Source organism: Hippocampus guttulatus, chromosome 15 (genome assembly GCF_054856545.1).
Source record: "Hippocampus guttulatus isolate MCC_2025c chromosome 15, RoL_Hgut_1.0, whole genome shotgun sequence".
NCBI lineage: Eukaryota > Metazoa > Chordata > Actinopteri > Syngnathiformes > Syngnathidae > Hippocampus > Hippocampus guttulatus.
Genome location: NC_141275.1, coordinates 11,169,583 through 11,188,241, shown reverse-complemented (window position 1 = coordinate 11,188,241; position 18,659 = coordinate 11,169,583). Strand labels below are relative to the sequence as shown.

General features: G+C 42.9%; 1 protein-coding gene across 3 annotated transcripts in view; it reads left to right on the top strand.

The window, feature by feature from the left end:
• cadm2a (cell adhesion molecule 2a) overlaps nucleotides 1-18,659 on the top strand; it is a 154,098-nt gene that overhangs the window by 106,957 nt on the left and 28,482 nt on the right. For all 3 annotated transcript variants that reach the window (XM_086131074.1, XM_086131075.1, XM_086131073.1), the window contains 3 exons: nucleotides 23-172; nucleotides 10,384-10,536; nucleotides 13,463-13,600. In XM_086131074.1, coding sequence (XP_085987200.1) covers nucleotides 23-172; nucleotides 10,384-10,536; nucleotides 13,463-13,600 — 441 coding nt within the window. The remainder of the gene's footprint in view (nucleotides 1-22; nucleotides 173-10,383; nucleotides 10,537-13,462; nucleotides 13,601-18,659) is intronic.

Here is an 18,659-nt window from a genome sequence, read left to right as displayed (position 1 = left end):
TTGTATTTTCTCTGTGTTGCAGGCATCAGCGGTCAGCATCCTCTGGTTCAGAATGTCACCGTGACAGAGGGCGGGACGGCCAACATGACATGTCGCGTGGAGTACAACGACAACACCTCCCTCCAGTGGTCCAACCCGGCACAGCAAACTCTCTTCTTCGGTGACAAGAAAGGTGAGTTGATTCCACAAAGCACGCCACATTTCTTGTGTTCCCAGCATGTCAAGTAGCATCATTCCTCTTAGTTTGAGTCCATCCATCCGGCTTCTCCTTATGTTGGTGGCGGCTGAACTGGGGACTTTAGGTGAAAGGCTGGGACCGGTCAGCAGCCAATCGTCGGGTACATAGAGACAAACGAGCATTCCTGTTCACCAACTATGGTCAATTTAGAGCACAGGTGTCAAACTCAAGGCACGGGGGCCAGATCCAGCCCCCACTGCCCCGTTTATAGTTTGATGTGGCCCGCAAATCACGTGTGTCTACTTGCTGCTCCCATCTTAAACATGTATGAAATATGTTATAACAGGGGTGTCAAACTCATTTTTTGTCACGGGCCATTTTGGGGTTACGTCTTCCCTCAGAGGGCCGTTATGACGGAAACTAAGTATATCTTGATATATAATGACTTGAATGGATTACCAGTTTTGAAATCAGTCAAGTCAAACTATAGTAGTTTGTTCAATTATGGTTTGAGTGAGTGTTAATAGGATAACAAAAGTATTGCATAATCTCAACATTATTTATGACACATATCAATTTCACATTTCCGTACGGATTTTAGCAAAAATCATTGAAGCTGACACACATAATTTGCTTTCGCAGGCCACATAAAATGATGTGGCGGGCCAGATCTGGCCCCCGGGCCTTGAGTTTGACACCTGTGTTAACAGTTCTTCCATTTGCATTTTTTTGTTTCGGTCCAAAGCTACAAGTGAACAAATAAGCTCCTTCTAAAGTTCATAGAGCCTCAAAGGGTGTCCTTCCATTCGTGTCCGACCCTCGTCACTGACACTTCAAAGCCACAAACTAACCTTCGCAGAACTCAAGTCTTTCGAATGCATGGAAACACATGTGGGCGTGGTACAAAGCCGCCAGTGTTTTAATAGCTAATAAGTACAAAAGCTTTATTTCTGACCTTTTACACTCTCTTCAGTTAAGTCCTCATAAAGAGGATTCATGGATGTTATTTTGTAGGTTCAAGTCTGCTGACTGATTGCGTGCCGTGGCGTCTCTCGGCACCATTAGTGGAGTGTAATAGAGTATGAATCACACTCTCTTGTAAGTGTCCGGATTAAGCACGTATGGGATTTACACTTCTTCCATTATCCCTTCTCTCTGCCCACTGGCTCACTCGTCTGCGTGCGTGTGTGTGTGTGTGTGTGCGCGCGCGTGCGCGCACGTGCGTGCGTGTGTGTACACGTCTGCACTTTTTAGTCCCCACGACTGCATGCACAAGCGAATTTCCGAGCGGTTCCGTCAGAGCGGCCGTAAAAAGCAGCCCTGAACACCAAATTCAACAGTTGATGTGCTCTGCAGGTTATTCCATATCGCACCGGGGGGGGTTGAGCTCGAGGTGTATTCCGTGGCATTTCCGATGCAGAGCGGTGCCAGATTGGAAATGAAAAAGCACCCGAAGACTCTCCTATTATCAGCAGAGCTACTACTGAGACCTCGGAATTGCACTGCAGTTTTTTTCGGGGGGGGGGGGGTTCCAGGGGGTTTTGCCTGGTGTGTGTGTTTGTGTGTGCCGGGCGGTGGTTTGTCTTGCTCGACGTGGCATTTCACACGCACATGCTGATGGGCGCGCTGAGATGCTGAGTGTTTCCAAAGTGCCACCGGCAGTCGAAGAAGATGTCTGAGCTGCAAACGGCTGTGAGCACAGTCGCTTGCAGATTAATGTTGCTTCTGCCTGCTGGGAGGAAGATGAGGATTAGGAGCAGGGCAGACTTTTATTCAAATACACAACCCCGGTGTGTCTTTTTGTATACACTTTACTTAGTTGCAGATTTTTCTTCTTTTTTTTTGAGGAGGACGGGGCACTCTTTCAGCAAATTGATACAGTATAATTGTTGACGTGTTTCTCATGGCAGTGATGCCTAATCATATTTTTCATATAGATACACTCCAAACTGTTTTTCGACGGAATTACCGCCGGAAATGTAAATCCATATTTTTGCAGCCATCACTCGATGTCCAAACATGAACCAAATTCAACAATCTGAAATGTTCAGGCCCGAACCTGCTACATTTGGCTCGTTACGGCCTACTAATGCCGTGAGACTTAACTCATTCAGTGCCAAGGATGTTTTTTCATGTTGTTGTTGTTGTTGTTGTTTTTTTAATCCAGGCATTTAATCTCAGGTATGTTTTATGTGTTTTTATTTGATTTATTTATTTTCATGTGGTAGGGTAAAGAAGGGTCTGAAAATGGCTGGCACCGAAACTAAACTGAAGTTGCATCCACAGAAGACCATGCTTAGTGTCTTTCCTGTCAGCCAAGGACAGGAAATTGTGGCTCCTATTCACACGGACGCACCAAAATTGGACAATTGAAGTTTCAAAAGACATTTTCTAGTCTGGCAGCCTCAATTTGCGCTGGGATGCTTGGATAAGAATTTGGCATAAACGACATCAAAGCATGGAGTAAGTGATGTGGTAATTGGGGGATTTTGTTGTTGTTGTTTTTGGGGAGGCGGGGTTGCCAAATGTTGGACCCATTTGTAACATTTGGGAGTGGTTCAGACGCAAGAGTGAACCATCTACAGGCGGCAACTTTCCGTCACAAGGCGCAAAGCATTTCACAAACAAATGAGCAGGAACTGGATCACACGGCGAAGCAAAAAAATGCTTCTAAAATCCTTTGGCATTTTCATTTTGGAGGAAAATGAAAACAGCTCAAGACATTGCCGGCATCTAGTAGAGCCTTCAAATTCCTGAAGTCATTCACTGCGAGCTGTTTTCAAAGCAGAGTTCTTCATAATCCAATGTTTCCAGCCGTTTTAGGGAACTTAAACTGATCTTCCAAGTGACAATATATGTAAGAACCGGACATCCCAAAAGAAAACTTTACTCTTTTCTTTCATCAGGAAAAAAAAGATTTGTCTTTATCATTTTCCATTCTTGACAAGTAGTAGAACTTTTCACCAAACGCACAAAAACTTTCTTAAATTAGCTGCTTTTGAAAGTCCACATATTCAGTCGAGCGGTGAGTGTGATGCCTGTTTTGTTTTTTGTTTTTTGCAAATAACTAGTCGGTGACACACGTGAGTCAATTAAAAAAAAAAAGGTATTCCATGATGGGTGTGAAAATGAGCACCGGTCTTCACTTTCACCTCCTGCAAAAGATCGGATTTTGTCCTTTTAAAATCCCCCGACAAAAAAAAAAAAAAGCATCTTTATTTTTCATAATCCTGCGAACGAACAATTCAAAAACCTTTATCTGCTCGTTTTTCTAAGAGATAAGATAATCAGGAGCAAATCGCAAGGAAAAAAGAAAGATTAGACGCAACGGTGAGGACAAATCAAACTAAGTGACCTTGAAATCAAAGAAGCGAATGTTCGGTCCTCCGTCGACGACGCGACACCGGCGCGCAAAGATTGCCGCTTGCTCCATGAAAGTCAGCCGCCCCGCCACATGTTGCTTTCGTCAAGTCAGACGTTGCCACGGACGCCTTTGGCCGTCGCCGTTGTTTTTAATGTCGCAACTGACATTCATCAAAGACACTCGGACAGATGCGAGAGACTCCTCTTCTCCCTCGCCCTTGCCGAAACGCTTCGGCGACTGCAAAGGCTTGTTTGAATTTCAAATAAGTCATTGGCACCAAAGTAGGCACTTTGTCCTCCCCATCACGACGCCACTGAGGGACTTAATCTGTGCCTCGACGGCAAGCGAGAGATGAGCGCCCGGGCAAGTGGGATTCTCCTTTTTACACCACTCAAAAGAGGCCAATATCCTTTTTACAAATTGCCCTTTTGGTTTCGTCAAACTCTCGGACTTGATAATAGCTTCAGTTGGCGGAAGGCGACGTTTTTCTATGATCTATAATTACAATATCTTCATTGCTCCCCCGGCATAGAAAACCGATGTCTAATTACTTTTCCAGGAACGATTTGCAGGCATCTTTCGCTCTCTCATTGTGCATGCGTGAGCGCCGGCCGAAGGTACGGCATTAAGACCATATATTCAGTATGTCATTTACGATCCCCTTTCTTTCCGTTCCCAAACCTTCATAATTGCATTTTCAATTTCAAGTGTATCCCCCTTGACACGCTGCTTTGTAATTTGGAAAGAGCAACCTTCAAAGCAGTGTTCAATTACTTTTGTGCTTATAATTAGTGGAGCGGAACCTATTCAGGCCGGCACTCGTCGGACACTTCAGTGTAAATGCGCTAGCAACCGGGCCAGGTCTTTTCTTCTTCAAGACCGCCGTCACTTTTTGTCTCAAACGAAAACCTCCAACGTGGAGGCAAAACCGTAAAATTTCCAGGCACGATCAATCGAATGCAGTGTTTTTCCAACCCTTATGCACAAAGGCACTCATTTTTAAGACTTTACCGCCGCATTAGCATAAATTACCGTTAGACCACCACATTTATGTACAAATGAGGGTTACGCCGCTCTCTATTTACAGTAAATGTACGGACCAAAGTCACCTCAGCGGTCTTCCGTTTGATTTTTTTTGAAGCGTCGATTTGATATCACCACCCAAAACCGCCGCCGGATAATCAATTCGATTTCCACCGGGGACATCTGCTGACTGATTGAATCCGGTCGAACATTAAGATTAGCGTTACAGGTGAGCGGCTGAGGGCCAAGTGCTCATTTTTAAGCTTCAATGTGCTGAATATGAAACTCGTGTGGCTGGCCCGTTTCAATTTAGTTTGTGATGGCGCACGAGTGAGATTCTTTTACACCCGCCCGTGCACGTGTGTGTTGTGTGTTGCCTGCCAAACCGTCCCAGCATGCAGAGACGCAAGCTTTGAAGCATTCCCAGTATCTGTGCCCAAGCAATTTAGGGAATAGGCTTGTGAACGTTTTCAGCGAAAAAAAAAAAAAGAAAAGTAAAAATCCAGAGAATATTTTGTCTTATTAAAAAGATTGTAAAACTTAACAGGAAAGATAAACTTTCAAAACAGCTGTCTTTTTTTTTTTTTGCCCTTTTTGAAGCATCCTTTCATATCACACCAAAAATGAAGGTTTCTGCACTGATAGAAAAACAAAAACTTTCCTGTAAATCGTAAATCTCTTCAGATCCTTAACAGGTCCCCTTTCTCCAAGATAAGGATCATAAAACATGAGGAGTCGCGGGGGGGGGGGGGGCGGAAAGGGGATCTGGCCCTCTGTGGGATAAAGGCGACGAATTAAGGAGGCATTTTATGAGAGCTTTCAGACACGGTTAACGCCTGTGAAAGACACGAGCAAACTTTTTCTTTGACCTTCAACAACCTGCCTCCGTGTTTTCCGTCTGTCACCCGCGTGCACATCTATAAGATTTGGCTTTTGTGACACAAAAGACTTTTTTTCTTGCGGCTTATGTCTGTCCGCATGACAATTCAAAGAACCCCGCTTCGCTTCACTTTCTCGAGCAGTGCAAATTGAAAAGGAGTTGAAGATGCAACCACTTAGGGTGCTTGCAAACTGTCGATGAAAAAAATACTTGAGGCCAATGAAAATAATTAACTTTCACTGAAAGGCCCACACATGCGTTCTTCTCTTTTGGGGCAGTGCGGAGGAGCCGCGCTTCTCAGTTATAGCCTCGAGAGTAAAGGGACTTTTTATTTATGTATTTATTTTATTTGCCGACATAACGCTCTGCTGTTAAAGATTTTACCAGGCAACAATCAAATAAGAGGGCTACCGGAATTTTTTTATTTTATTTCTTGATTTATTTATTTCTTTAACTATACATCTTAACTCACAGTATATAGTCTCTACAGATTTCTTTTTCATGATATATCGCATATTATAATATAGGATTGTACGGTTTTATATTGCGACATTCAAAAGGAATTCCATTCAACTCAATGTCTCGATGGATAAAAATTTGACAGCATTGAGGCCTTGAACGGAAAAATACAAACAGCAGACCGAGGCAGGTACAGGACATAAAGTCAACTTTCAAATCTATAGTCTAGACTCAAATGATTATTGAGAAGAGATTGGAATTAAATTGTCGTACACATGTCCAGTAAATGGGGACATTTTTGTCTTTCTTCTCCTCCAGCTACACACTATCGTCTCAATAAAAAATAAAGATGTTTTATTACTCCATTTAAAAACAAACTAAATAAAAGTATCTCACCAAAAGTGTCCTTCAAACAACCGCCATTTATTTTTTTACAGAGTAGGGAGAAATCACAAAACATTCAGGACCAAAAGTCCCCTGTCGTTAATTTGCTGTCACAAAGTGCTGATAACCTTGAGTTTGGAACAAAATATTTTGACGACGGACCCGACTTGAAGGCGTTCATTCTCATTAATTAATTCCGGGAAGAAAAAAAAATGCTGGAAAAAAAATATAACACATTTAATCTGAGTTTTATTTCTGCCTTCCAGGAAGCGCGGGACTCTTCCCAGTGCCCCATTTCTGAAAAATGCAGATCAGACTCTGAGAATACCGGCAGATCAGAATAATGACGAATACTTACCAAATAAAATGAGGCCCATGACTCCCATCACAAATTTTGACCTAACGACTGAAAACTGACTCAGAGTTTATGTGAGAAGAATGACGAGCGAACAATGAAATGCAATGCACCACGTTGTAATTCTGCAAATCTTTATTTGTACGAGAATTTATTTCGTCCTTTCTTGACCCTTGTGCCACCCTGCTGCAATGTTTCATAGAAGTCCTCTTTGCGCAATTCTGCGGATTACGCTTGCAGCAATTTGCTCTTGGCGGAGAGCTTAAAATGTGTACTCGACATTAACTCATTCACTCCCAAAGACGTTTTTAAACGTCTTTTCAGACTTGGTCCAGAATTGGCTGGTACTGAATGAGTTAAGCGATGACTGCATCAAGCTTGATGTGCAATTTGATTTTAGATCTGCAGTCCCCATTTTTTTTGCACCGTGGTTTGACTGGTCGGCATAGAAACAAATAAAAACAAATGAGTCATAATACCTAGTTTGCAACCAACAGTGTTTTTTTTTTAAGTACTACAGTATTTGAATGTCATAATGGACCAACAAAACTTCCACAGGATGGCCAGACATGAGCTATCACACTGTCCTACTTCTAAGGAGGAACCTACCGAGAGGATGCGATGTCTGTTCCCATTGAACTGTCACTGGCAGGAAAAAAAAATCTCTACAGGCCAATTATTCAATGGAGCATTGTCCGTTTCTTTTTCTTTTTTCTTTTTTTTTTTACATTGTTACAACCTCTGTCACGTTGCCTCGGAAAAGGACGAGAAGCGTCTCGAGATGCAGACTTTACATTATTCAATAAACATTCCGTTCCGTCGGCATCGGTCTCCCTGCCCTCACTCGCTCCTTTCGCATGCACGGCGCCGCCGTCCATGGCCGAGGGAGTCAAGTCCCCCCCCCTGATGAGTTGTTGACAAGAAAAAGAGAGCGGTCGCTTCCAGACGTCGGCAGCCTGAATGTATATTCAGAAATTTGCACTTTTCTCATTATAAAACTGTGTCAGCTGAATGAGCAAACACCTGCCAGGGTTCTATACGGATACACGCGCTCCCCGGAGAGATGAAGGCGGGCGGACGGGACGGCGGGGATGAGAGGAAAGGGCAAGGGGAGGAAAAGGTTGTTGGATGAATGTGCAAACATGATGGCTTGAAAGTGTGTGAATTTAAGACTACAAGCCGTTTGCTTATGCATGCACGCTATACGGCTAAAGCAATCCTAATATACCAATACAATTGTCTACCATATTCACTCGCGCGCACACACACACACACACACACAGAGGGGTTTTTTTTTACGCATCTGCTGCTTTTAATGGTGCCCGGTTGATGTGCAGCCAATGTTGGGAGAGAGAAGGAAAAAAAAAAAAAAGCTTTCTCTGCTCGCTTCCACTCCGTCGTTTTCCACTTTTGGCCACAAACAAAAGAGAAATGATTGCCTGTTTTCTAGTCTGGTTCACAATCTAAGTGTTGTGAATTTGGAGGATCACTGGACAGTGTGGTGGTCTGGATGTCATCGTGCATGAGAGGATAATAGCCATCGCAATGGAGCAGCCATCATTATTTTGGGCAGCCAACCACAAGATCAAGCCCCATACTGTTCTGTGTGTGCATGTTTGTGTGTTTTGTGTTTTAAAGGCCTTGTCTGTTGAAGCTTTGACAGCCTGTGAACGCACAACAAAGCACTGTCACACAATACCCTGTGTGGGACTTTGGTTGTTGTAGTGGTTTTAACAGGGAAGTATTGTGGAAAAACACAAACTGCAGATCAGTGTTTTGTACGCATCCGGTGCATCCCAAAAACAGAGGGCCCTTTAATGTTCAACAATGTCTTTTTCAGAATGCTGTTTGGATTCACAGCACCATCAAAATGTGTGGAAACAGCTTTGAATTCAGGGGGGGGGTCATTAAAATTTCCTGAATTGTGGATCAATACCGAAGTCACCAATGTCCTGTTGATGACCCATTATTGCTAGACAAAATATGTCACTCAAAACAGAGTGTCCATGACAATTTTAGAGATGCGTCGAGATGACACCTTTCGAAGAGGTTGAATTTCGGTCAGTGTATCGCCGTGCATTCACATCACACCGCCCTTTTTTGTCGTGATTTATCAGCGGTGCTGAACATCCGCCGCAAAGATAGAAATGCCACTTTTGATGCTAAAAGTAAACAAGACATCTCTGACCTTCTCGCACAGCTTCTTGCTAACAAGAAAACTTTTTTTTTTTTCCTCACACTGATCAGCTCTGTTCCGTTGCCGTTGTATGCGGACTGTGGATTTGTGTTTTGAGGCTTTTCTCGCTATTTAATGTCAGGTCTGCGCTCATCCACAGAAAAAACAACAACACATTATTAACACACTGCGCATACGTGGTTTGTTAAAATGACCTGTTGTAGCCCTTTTCCAAGTCAAAGGGACATAAAAGGCAAATTAAAACAACATCTATTCACTTCTACGATGTGTCATTAACGGCAAGCATAGGTAAAATGCTAACAGAGAATGCCAATGCTAACGCAGTTACATTTTGTGCTCCTATTATAACATTGACTGTTGGCCACTATACTTGAAATTATTAAATGTTTCATCAAGGTTGTTTTTGTACTTTCAGTCTGGCGCAGTACAGTCAGCGAAAGCGATCTGAGCCGACTGCATGTGTAAATGATGATGTGACTGCCCGTTGTGAATGAGTCTTGACTTTAAATCACACGTCAAAAGATGTGATGAAACCAAATGCCGCCTAAAATACGATGGCAAAAAGAGGCCCAAATTTAGAACTAATTCAAGCAAACTATGCTTTCCTGATGTTTCTAATTGGAGCCTGAATCCGCCCTCACAAGCAAAAGTGATCCTGCTGCTTTTTTGGCATAACAACTAACCACATTTATGTGCCTGTAAGCGCTGAACAAAACACATCGGCGGCACTGCGAGCTTAATTAAATGACTAAACCGTAAAGTGAATGATCTGGATCGGGAGCATTGACGATATTTTCTGCACAGCTTAAGCTGGTCAATGTCACAGAGGAGCCGGAGCCTATTCCAGCTAGGTTAACCACTACACTACAAATGCGCTACTAGTAAGCACAAATGTGAAATGGCGTTGGGGGTGGGCATAATTGAACTTCTTGTGATGGAATTCATTCCAGCATGTATGGCTGTCTAACATTGATTTTCACAGTGAGAAGCCGATACTAGCTAAAACGTGCAGTGTTTCATTTTTTGTTGTTGTTGGGCCCCCCCCCCCCCCCTAAGGTGTGTATTTCACACTAGCACTTTGATCCAGGTCATTTTTGAAGTCCTGTATGTTGATCGTCCAACACACTGTCTAATTTCAGCCAATCCATTTCAGTTCCCTCATGTTGCCAAGGTTTCATTAGGGCTCTTTCACAGCCTCTTATTGCTCTATTGATTTCCATTGATGTCTTTTGGAGGATGGCATCTTCATATAAGTAAAAGTCTGTGCAAAGAGGTCGGCAAGACGGTGTACAACTTTCCTTGCCTGCAGTTTTGTGCTCACGTTTGATTAGATTTTGGAATAAAGACAGAACTGTGCATAAATTTTAGGCCGCGTCTAATTACCGGTACCCATATGGGTTTTGCTGGGGTTGTAATGGCCCGCAGTGCAAAACCGAGGTTGAAGTTGTGCTTTCATTGTCTTTTGGGTCCACTGTCAGTCCTCAACTGAAATGACGATAACACAAGATGGAGTAACCGTGTCTCTTTTTGTGTCTGCGTCCAGCTTTGAGGGACAACAGGATCGAGCTGATCCGCGCTTCGTGGTCAGAGTTGACCATCAGCATCCATGATGTCACGCTGTCTGACGAGGGGATGTACACCTGTTCTCTTTTTACCATGCCCGTCAAAACCGCCAAAGCCTACCTGACAGTCCTTGGTGAGTTAAAGCTCGTCCTTAAATTCTCTTGATGTTTTTCACCAAAAAATGTCACCAACAAAAAAAAATGTACTAAATTGTTTTTATACATTCAGTATGTTTAAAATAAGACATGTTTGTACGCTAGCATAGCCTGAAAGTGATTAAATGTATGTTTACTGTCTGGTTACGTACAATATAAAGATTTTGCCTGTCTGCATTTTTTGTTGTTGTAGTTGAATGTAGAAACGTATTCAAATCACTGGTTTTATGGAGTAATTTTGAGGTAACGCCGTCTGTTGCACCTATTTAAAGAACACCAGTAACATCATCTAGAGTAGGAATGGACAAGTGTGACCCATTCCATCTTTGAGTTCGGTCAATCGAGCGTTGACATTTTCAAGAGTCCTTTTATTGAACAACACAAAAATGTCCAAATATTAGCTCTCGCGATGTTTGACAAAACATCAACGCAAGAGGATGTTTTTCAGAGCAACCAACCATGAGGCTGGAAAACAAATCAATGGTATTTACCCTGACTTGCAAACAAGCCTGATGTCATACTTGTTGATTGACAGGTGGAGCAAAATGCATGACCCTACAAAATGCAAATGTTGTTTGTAAAAATTCAAGTTCAAAACTAAACGCTCTGTAATGACTGAAACCGTTTGTTTGGCTTTGACACTTCCTGCCTGTGTTTGTTTTGCTAATAGGACAAACACATTTAGTATGCCTAAAAATGGGATGCCGCACTTCCCTACCACTCCCCCCCGCCCCCCCCCACCCACCCACACACACACACACACACACACAAACACGCCACACCATTTTACTAATGTTTGTGATCATCGTCCTGCACAAACATTGTCTCATTTCTCGCCACTCGCCTTATTATCTCGCCAATTAGTTTTTGCTAATGTTAATAGATGTGCTTGTGCACTCCAGGCCCATTAGCTGTCTCTCTTTGTTAACAAGCATTCCGAGAATTACGGAAATTAAATAGGATTGCTCAGTGGGGATACAGAGCAAAATATTTATTGATTTATTTTTTGGGGCCACACTGAGCAATAGTTAATGGTGCACACCGATGTTTTAGGACAGTGGGTGGATGTGGGAAAAAAAAAACACCGCTTCAAATGACTGAGGCCAGTGTGAACAGAAAATAGCTCAATCCGGTTTAAGTGAGGATTTACTCATCAGTTTTAGAATCTGATTGTGTTTGAATGCATGTTCAGGTTTTTGAGACGTTGATGCTCTTTCTTGGCCTGTTTGCATGATGTGTTAGAAATAAGCTAGAGGATGTTTGCAAGGCTAAGCTATGCGTTTGGTTCGACGTTACCATATCTAATTGTCTCTACGTTGTCTTCATTTTATCAACTGCTCAAAAGCGAACACGCATTTACGCCTTTTTGAAGAGCTTTTTGCTAGCTGCCAAACTGCAGACCGCATGCTCAGAGGACAGAATCCGTTGGTATCGAGTGTCCTAGTATCGGAGTGATTTCTATGGTTCCAGACCCAAGCGTAGAACCAAATATTTCACATGTGCAAACCTCTAAGGTCAAACCCAATTTGTTTTTCCCAGGACACAAATTGAACTCCTTACAATTGAGAATGAAAAATAATCTGTCCTAGCGTTAAATTTGTATCATCACACTGTTGCGTTTGACTTTGACGCGCCACACCGCATTGTGAATCGCAGAACTAAATTCCAGAAGAAAAGCTCACAAAACAAAGAGCAACTCTCAAGGACAATAGAAGCCTATAAGAAGCCTATAGATCAGACAGGCAAGGCCAGACTGACTCAGTGTTACTCACTGACACCGCTTTCAATCTCTGTGCTTCAGGCTGACAAAGGCAGATGCACTCAAAGCAGTCTGTACAGTCGGGAAGAAGTGCATTAAAGCTAGTGGTGTGAGTGACAACCTATAAGTATAAACTATATATCAAGTATGTCACAATATATCATTATATTTCACACCGAGAGGTAGTGCACACCCATGACTGACTGCCAGTCAATCACAAGGCAACTTACAAAAAAGGAATCTTTTTTCAGCCTTCGACGACTATATTGTGGCCAATTAAATTTAAAATGTTTAACGCGATGCATTCCAGAGCCACCTGCGCTAGGTGAAATTTGGCGGTGTAGCGAGAGCAGATCAGAAAACATGTTTTTACACTTCCCACATACTTTTAAAGTATATTTTGCCACCTGTTCTCACTCTCTTCCTCACCAGTCGACTCGCTTCAAGCTGTTTCGTTGCCACTCCCAGTGAAAGTTTTCTGTAAAGATGAGTTCAGTTGGGTATTTAAACGGCAAAATGCTCAACAAAACCTTGTCATTGTATTTAAGTGTTATTTCAATACATTTTATTTGTGTTTAAATTGTAATTGTCGATTGAATGCCAGCTAGCTTAATGCTAATATATGTTGCTGAAACACCATAGACAGGCTAGATAAAATTAGCATGGATTGTAACGATAAGCTTTTAAATAAATTCTACTTTGATGCACACGCAGCAGCAACACGACAAAGACATTTGTTATCTCTGCTCTGTGGAAACGACTATTCAACTGGCAAAATGCGGCGCTGCGTTACACTAAAAGGGGCATTGTCCTCGTGCTGTTATTTATGCCACATCTCATCCGGCCGACCTCAGTGCTGCACAATGAATGTGATGCTCCACCGAGGGCACCCGCCTTGAAATAAAAATAAATGAATAAACAAAAGCTAAATAAAGAATGGATTGCTTGAAAAAAAAAAGTCCTCATCTTTAACCATGGGCGCTCCCTCCCCGATTCCCCACTCGCATTGCTTTTCAGCACTGGCGCTTGTATCGACAGCTCGCAGAAAAACAAATCGGACTTGATGTACAGTGTCTCAAGGCATGATTGTGTTTATTCCTTCATGAGGTCAGAGCGCTGTGTGTGATTTCATCTCCATCCTTCAGGCGTACCGGAGAAGCCAGAGATCGAGGGCCTGATGAAGCCTGCCTTGGAGGGCGATCACATCACTCTGACCTGCATGACTCACGGCAGCAAACCTGCCGCCGACTTGCGCTGGTTCCGAAATGAAAAGGAGGTCAAAGGTAGGCAACTTTTCTGCAGCTACATGTCCAGCCATCTCGATTTCTTTTTCATTTGAGAGAATTTTTATCCTACTGGTATACAGTTTATGAAAGCACTACGTAAAGGCGGGTTGTTGAAGAAACCTTACAAAGGCTTCCATTAAATATTCCAAAATAGCATGTAATCCTTTAAGCATGGGGGGAAAAAATGTCGCAAACCCATTTTTCTTTGGAAATCGTTTACGATTAATTTGCAATTGGTGTTTTGCATTTCAACAGAGATCGAAGTAAGTCGAGCCGCAAACGATCATTCAGCGGTGCTTCAATGTGTATAAAGCATGTGGGTGGGTGGGGTCAAAGCATTTTTGAGGGCCTCTATTTTACCAATTTGAACCTAGTGTGGCTCGGTCTGGAATGTATTCACCACCGCTAACGGGGGTTCACTGTATGCTCAAAACCGCATGTAAAAGTATGCAAAATTTATTCATAATGAAAAAAGTTGCGATAGAGTCTATATTGGCATCGTGAATTAAATGTCTGAAATTTGACCAGAGTGGCTGAAAAATGGTCATGAATTTGACTTATTTAACCTTTCACTCCATTGTGCGTATTTTTAAATTGTATTCTTAATTTTACTTGAGAAAAGTGATTCTCATCTGGTGTTTGTCTGGATCCAAAAGTGGGTCCTGGTATGGTCGGCCGTGGACAGAGAAGTATAAAAAAAAAAAGTGATGTGGGCGTTATGAAAAGATGACATTTTACTTTATTGTTCTTCACTTCTAGAAAGTGGGTCGCCGACTTTGCAGCGATAGGAAAATGTGTGTCCCTGGATTACAATAGTTGAGCACCACTGCTTTTCAGAATGCATGCATAGAGTAAAATCCTCAGTGTGAAGCACTGGAAATAAACTGTCGTTATGGGACTCTGGTACACTTTGCGGGGGCTTTATCGCATCTCAGGTGTGCTTTCGGGGGCTTTATGCCAGTTCGGGGATGCTTCATGGGGGCTTGGCCTCCACTGGCACATTAAGGCGAACCCTGAATATTATATTGTGTATTTCCATACAAGTCTTATTGTTTGTCGCCGAATGAAAATGAAAGCATGTCATAATTTGTTGTTTTTTTTCCACCACTTGGAGCCTCTCACTCATAATAGCATCTTGACACAGTGATCATGGGAGTCATTGTCCTGATTTCTAGCTCTGTTGTGACAGAGTAAATCCATCTGAGTATGTACATGAAGTGACGAATTGAAGTCTTTGCGTTGGACGGAATCTCGATCCAAATGTCTTTTCTCATCCCACGTAACGGCACTTTGGTTGCCGCGTTCAGCGGCCGCGGCGGATGTCACTTCTTATCACAGTCGAGCGCAGATGTACGTCATGCGCACCCTCGAGAGGGTTTGCCCCGTTTTTCCAACGTGTCAAAACAATGCCGCCCGCACGTGGTAGACTATGAGGCCGTTGGTAGTCGGTTGCCACGAGAGATCTTTGTCTCCCTGCCTCCGTCTGCCACTTCGGTGTTTCTTCGCCCCTCCAGCTTCGGCTTAGCCTGCCGCCTCGACCGCGGGCCTCCCAGGGTTCAGATAAGCAAAGAGATTGCATCAGATCAATGTTGGCTTCCAGCAAACGTCATTATGCATTTCCATTCAATTAAACAGCCTGGCCTGGAAACAAACATCGTCGGTAACCGTTATGCTCATTTAAATTAGCGTTGTTATTGATAATTCAGTCGGATTTCATACAAAAAAAATAGGATGACGGACATTTTTTTTTTTTTTTTGTCGTGGCAAAAGCATTTTAAATGGAAAAAAAGGGCTAAATTCATTTTTTATTATATTCTTAAATTTTTAATTCTCTGACAATGTGACAGGTATAATAAATCATATTAAGTCAAATATGAAGCACAATCCGTCATTACAACAAAGTCTTGACAGCGATTTCTGTTAACGCTTTGTCGGTCCTTCGTTTTTCTGTAAATAAACCTTGTTGCATTGTCATTTGTCTGAGTTTGCCTTTGTGGGATCCGCATCCCATCGGGTTCGTTGCGTCACCCTGTCACGGGAAAAGACAAGTATCTATCTGAGGGAGGGGGGACTCTTTGGTTTATTTGAAGGAGAGCCATGATTTGAGAAAAAAAAATTCGCATTCACTCTTCTAACCTGCGTTGGTGATTTCAACGTACCCTCGCAGTCCAACTAAGCAAAAAAAAGGAGTTCCCAATTTAAAAAAAAAAATGGAAACACATCCAGGGTCATTATTTTCGCTTAAATTACCACCAAAGGTTACTAAATGCAGAGACACTCTCTGAAATCTTCTCGTTGCTTCGCAAAGAAGGTCAGCAAGTATTATCTATTGCTGTAATGTTGCACGCGAACATCTTTTATCCTCGATCTTCTTCAAACTATTTTATATTAATATATTCTACTTTTCCTCTGTGCGAATGTGTCGTCGGCTGCCTTCGCGACCCGCGCCAAAACACTTTTTCAAAGCTTTCAAAACAGGAGGCGCCGTTTTCATTAGGAGAACAAAAACAGGCTCATCAGTATCTTGTAGGCGTTTTTGTCCTGGTAAAAGAAATTGCCCCCCCCCCCCCATCAGAGAGCACCTTGAGACTTCATACAAACGTCAGATTAGAAGATTGCTGTCAGCTCCGCTATTGGACTCGTCAAATTCGATCGGGGTGATGTTTCAGCCCACGTTGGGCGTCTGCCATCACACCGCCTCTCTCGCCGAGCTTAAGCTGCGACAGCTCAGCCCCGCTATCTGGCAGCCGGGGCTTCCCGGGGTCCAGATAAGCCAGCAGATAGGATCAAATCAATGCTTGTTTTCTGCACAGTTTTTAGCAAACAGCACCGCATATTTCCTTTTAATGACTTATGTTCAGGAGATGATATTGACTCTGTGTGGTCTCCTTTTCACTTAGACCGCAGCCTCTACGATGTCACACAGGACTTGTTACATCATTGGAATTCAAACGGAAATTTTAAGACCAGAGAACAAATCATTTTAAAAAATGTCAAAAGGGGAAAAAAAACCTTTCAGGTTCCGCCGTGTTGACGATATGCAACATAAATAAGTCATTCCAAACTCTCGCCCTATATTTTTTTTCTACACAGTGGAATAAAACATTGATTTCCGCATTTGCCGCTTTCCCCCGCTAATATAATAGTTTTAAGCGGCGCCGCATGAGATTTGACTTCTCGCTGTTGCATCTTTGTCATACCATGAATGACACTTCTTCAGCAAATAGTTTTTACCGCTAGCTACACAGGCGTTAATTATTGATCGGACACCGACAGTCAAGACTGCGTGAGAGATAGCAATACCTGTCCAAATAAATGTTTGCATTTAAACGTGACGAGTAAAACCAGCAGAGCCGATAGGACGGTAGATTATTCTTCCGCCGTTGTATCCGATGACCTTCAATGGAGCCGCGTTGAAAATGGCAAAATACATAAACATGAAAGATCATCAATGATTAATATACAGTAGCAATGTACATTCTCGGTGTATATTTGTGCACTCGGAGTGGGGGTGGGGGTGTGTTCATCACGGTGACAAGTGGGACGTGTTCACTGTGCGAAGTCACCTGATGGCGGGAATATCGTAAATGACAATTCTGACATATTGTTGTGGGATCTTTGGGAATAGCAACGATTCTATTAGCAGCACGGCCAGCGGAGCAGTCCATCACCCAGTGGCATTCATTTACTAGACAGCCTATGCTAAGTGTATGCCTTTGTGTGTATGTGTGTCCACCAACACAATAGACAGATTGAGCAGATAGTCTGCATGTGAAGTTTGCCTGCGCCGCGGCACAAAAATCCAATATTCCGATTTCGCCCTCTTCTTTGTCCCTTCAGTCCCCAACAAGTAATGATATATTTCTATCTCGGTTATACACCAAGACCCAGAGAGACCCGTACCCGTTCCAGTGCAATGTAGCACTTGTTTACACACCAGTGAACCGGGGGGGTGGGGCGGGGCGCACATGAAATGAATATTTATTCCAAATAGGGGTGGCGATGTTGGCAATCGGATGAGTATTATCATACCGCGTGACCTGAACAGTGGAGGTTATTGCTTGGTGGCGATATGTGATAGCTCTATTCCTACGGGGGGCTCGGAGGAGAAAAACAGATTTGATTTCAAACCGCTCGCAGTCACATCGTTGTTCTATTGTCAAAGTTGTTCGTCAAGGACAAAGTGCTGCGGTCGTTGCCTCGTGCCAGCTTTACTCGCTTTTTTTGGGCGCAGTAATGGCTGCGTAAGCTTTAGAAATAGTCCCGACTAGTCATTGTCCTTGAGTGGGTAGTCGCGTCAATGAGGACTAGACGGTTAGTGACATGGATTTTTTCGAGCTTCGAAAATAAATAAACAAAATAGGTTTTCATCAGCGTCGCACGCCTCGGTGTCTGGACTACATTTGTAGCGGCAAGAACCCACAGAGTGAGGTGGAGTGGATCAATGACCATTAAAGATGTAATTCCGAGATGGCTCTTGCAAGCCACGCTGGCATGAATAAAAGATGCGTGCGCACAAAAGCATCCATTTCACCTGTAAATCACAGAGCTTTACTATTACCATGGTTCAGTACATTAATTGAAATCAAAGGCAGCGGTAAAACTGGAGTTTAGTGCTGTTTTACCGAATACACGGTAGCATCTTGCAGCTTGCATCCTGCTGATGACTAGAATTGCAGCTCGCTCAGAAATGCTAAAGAGATGAGTTATAATGCAGGCTAATATTTCACAGCGTATCGCTGCACTTCTGAGATACAATGCAAATATTTCCACTTGGGGCTGTTAGTAAAACAGGGAATGAAACCAGAGAAATGTGATTGGATGAAAAGTAGACCAGGCCACTTTATTGCTTTTCCTTCTGTGATCTCATTATTGAGCGTCTTGCTGGAAAAAAAAAAGTCCAATGTTCCGAACTGAGAAGTCTTTTACCTAAATATAATGAAATAAGATTCACGTATTTCTTAACATTTGAATCTAGAGTGGAAGCTCAGAGGGCCAACAAAATCCGTTCTGGATGCGATTTGACATTTTCTCTTTCAGAAGTGACGGAAATTTA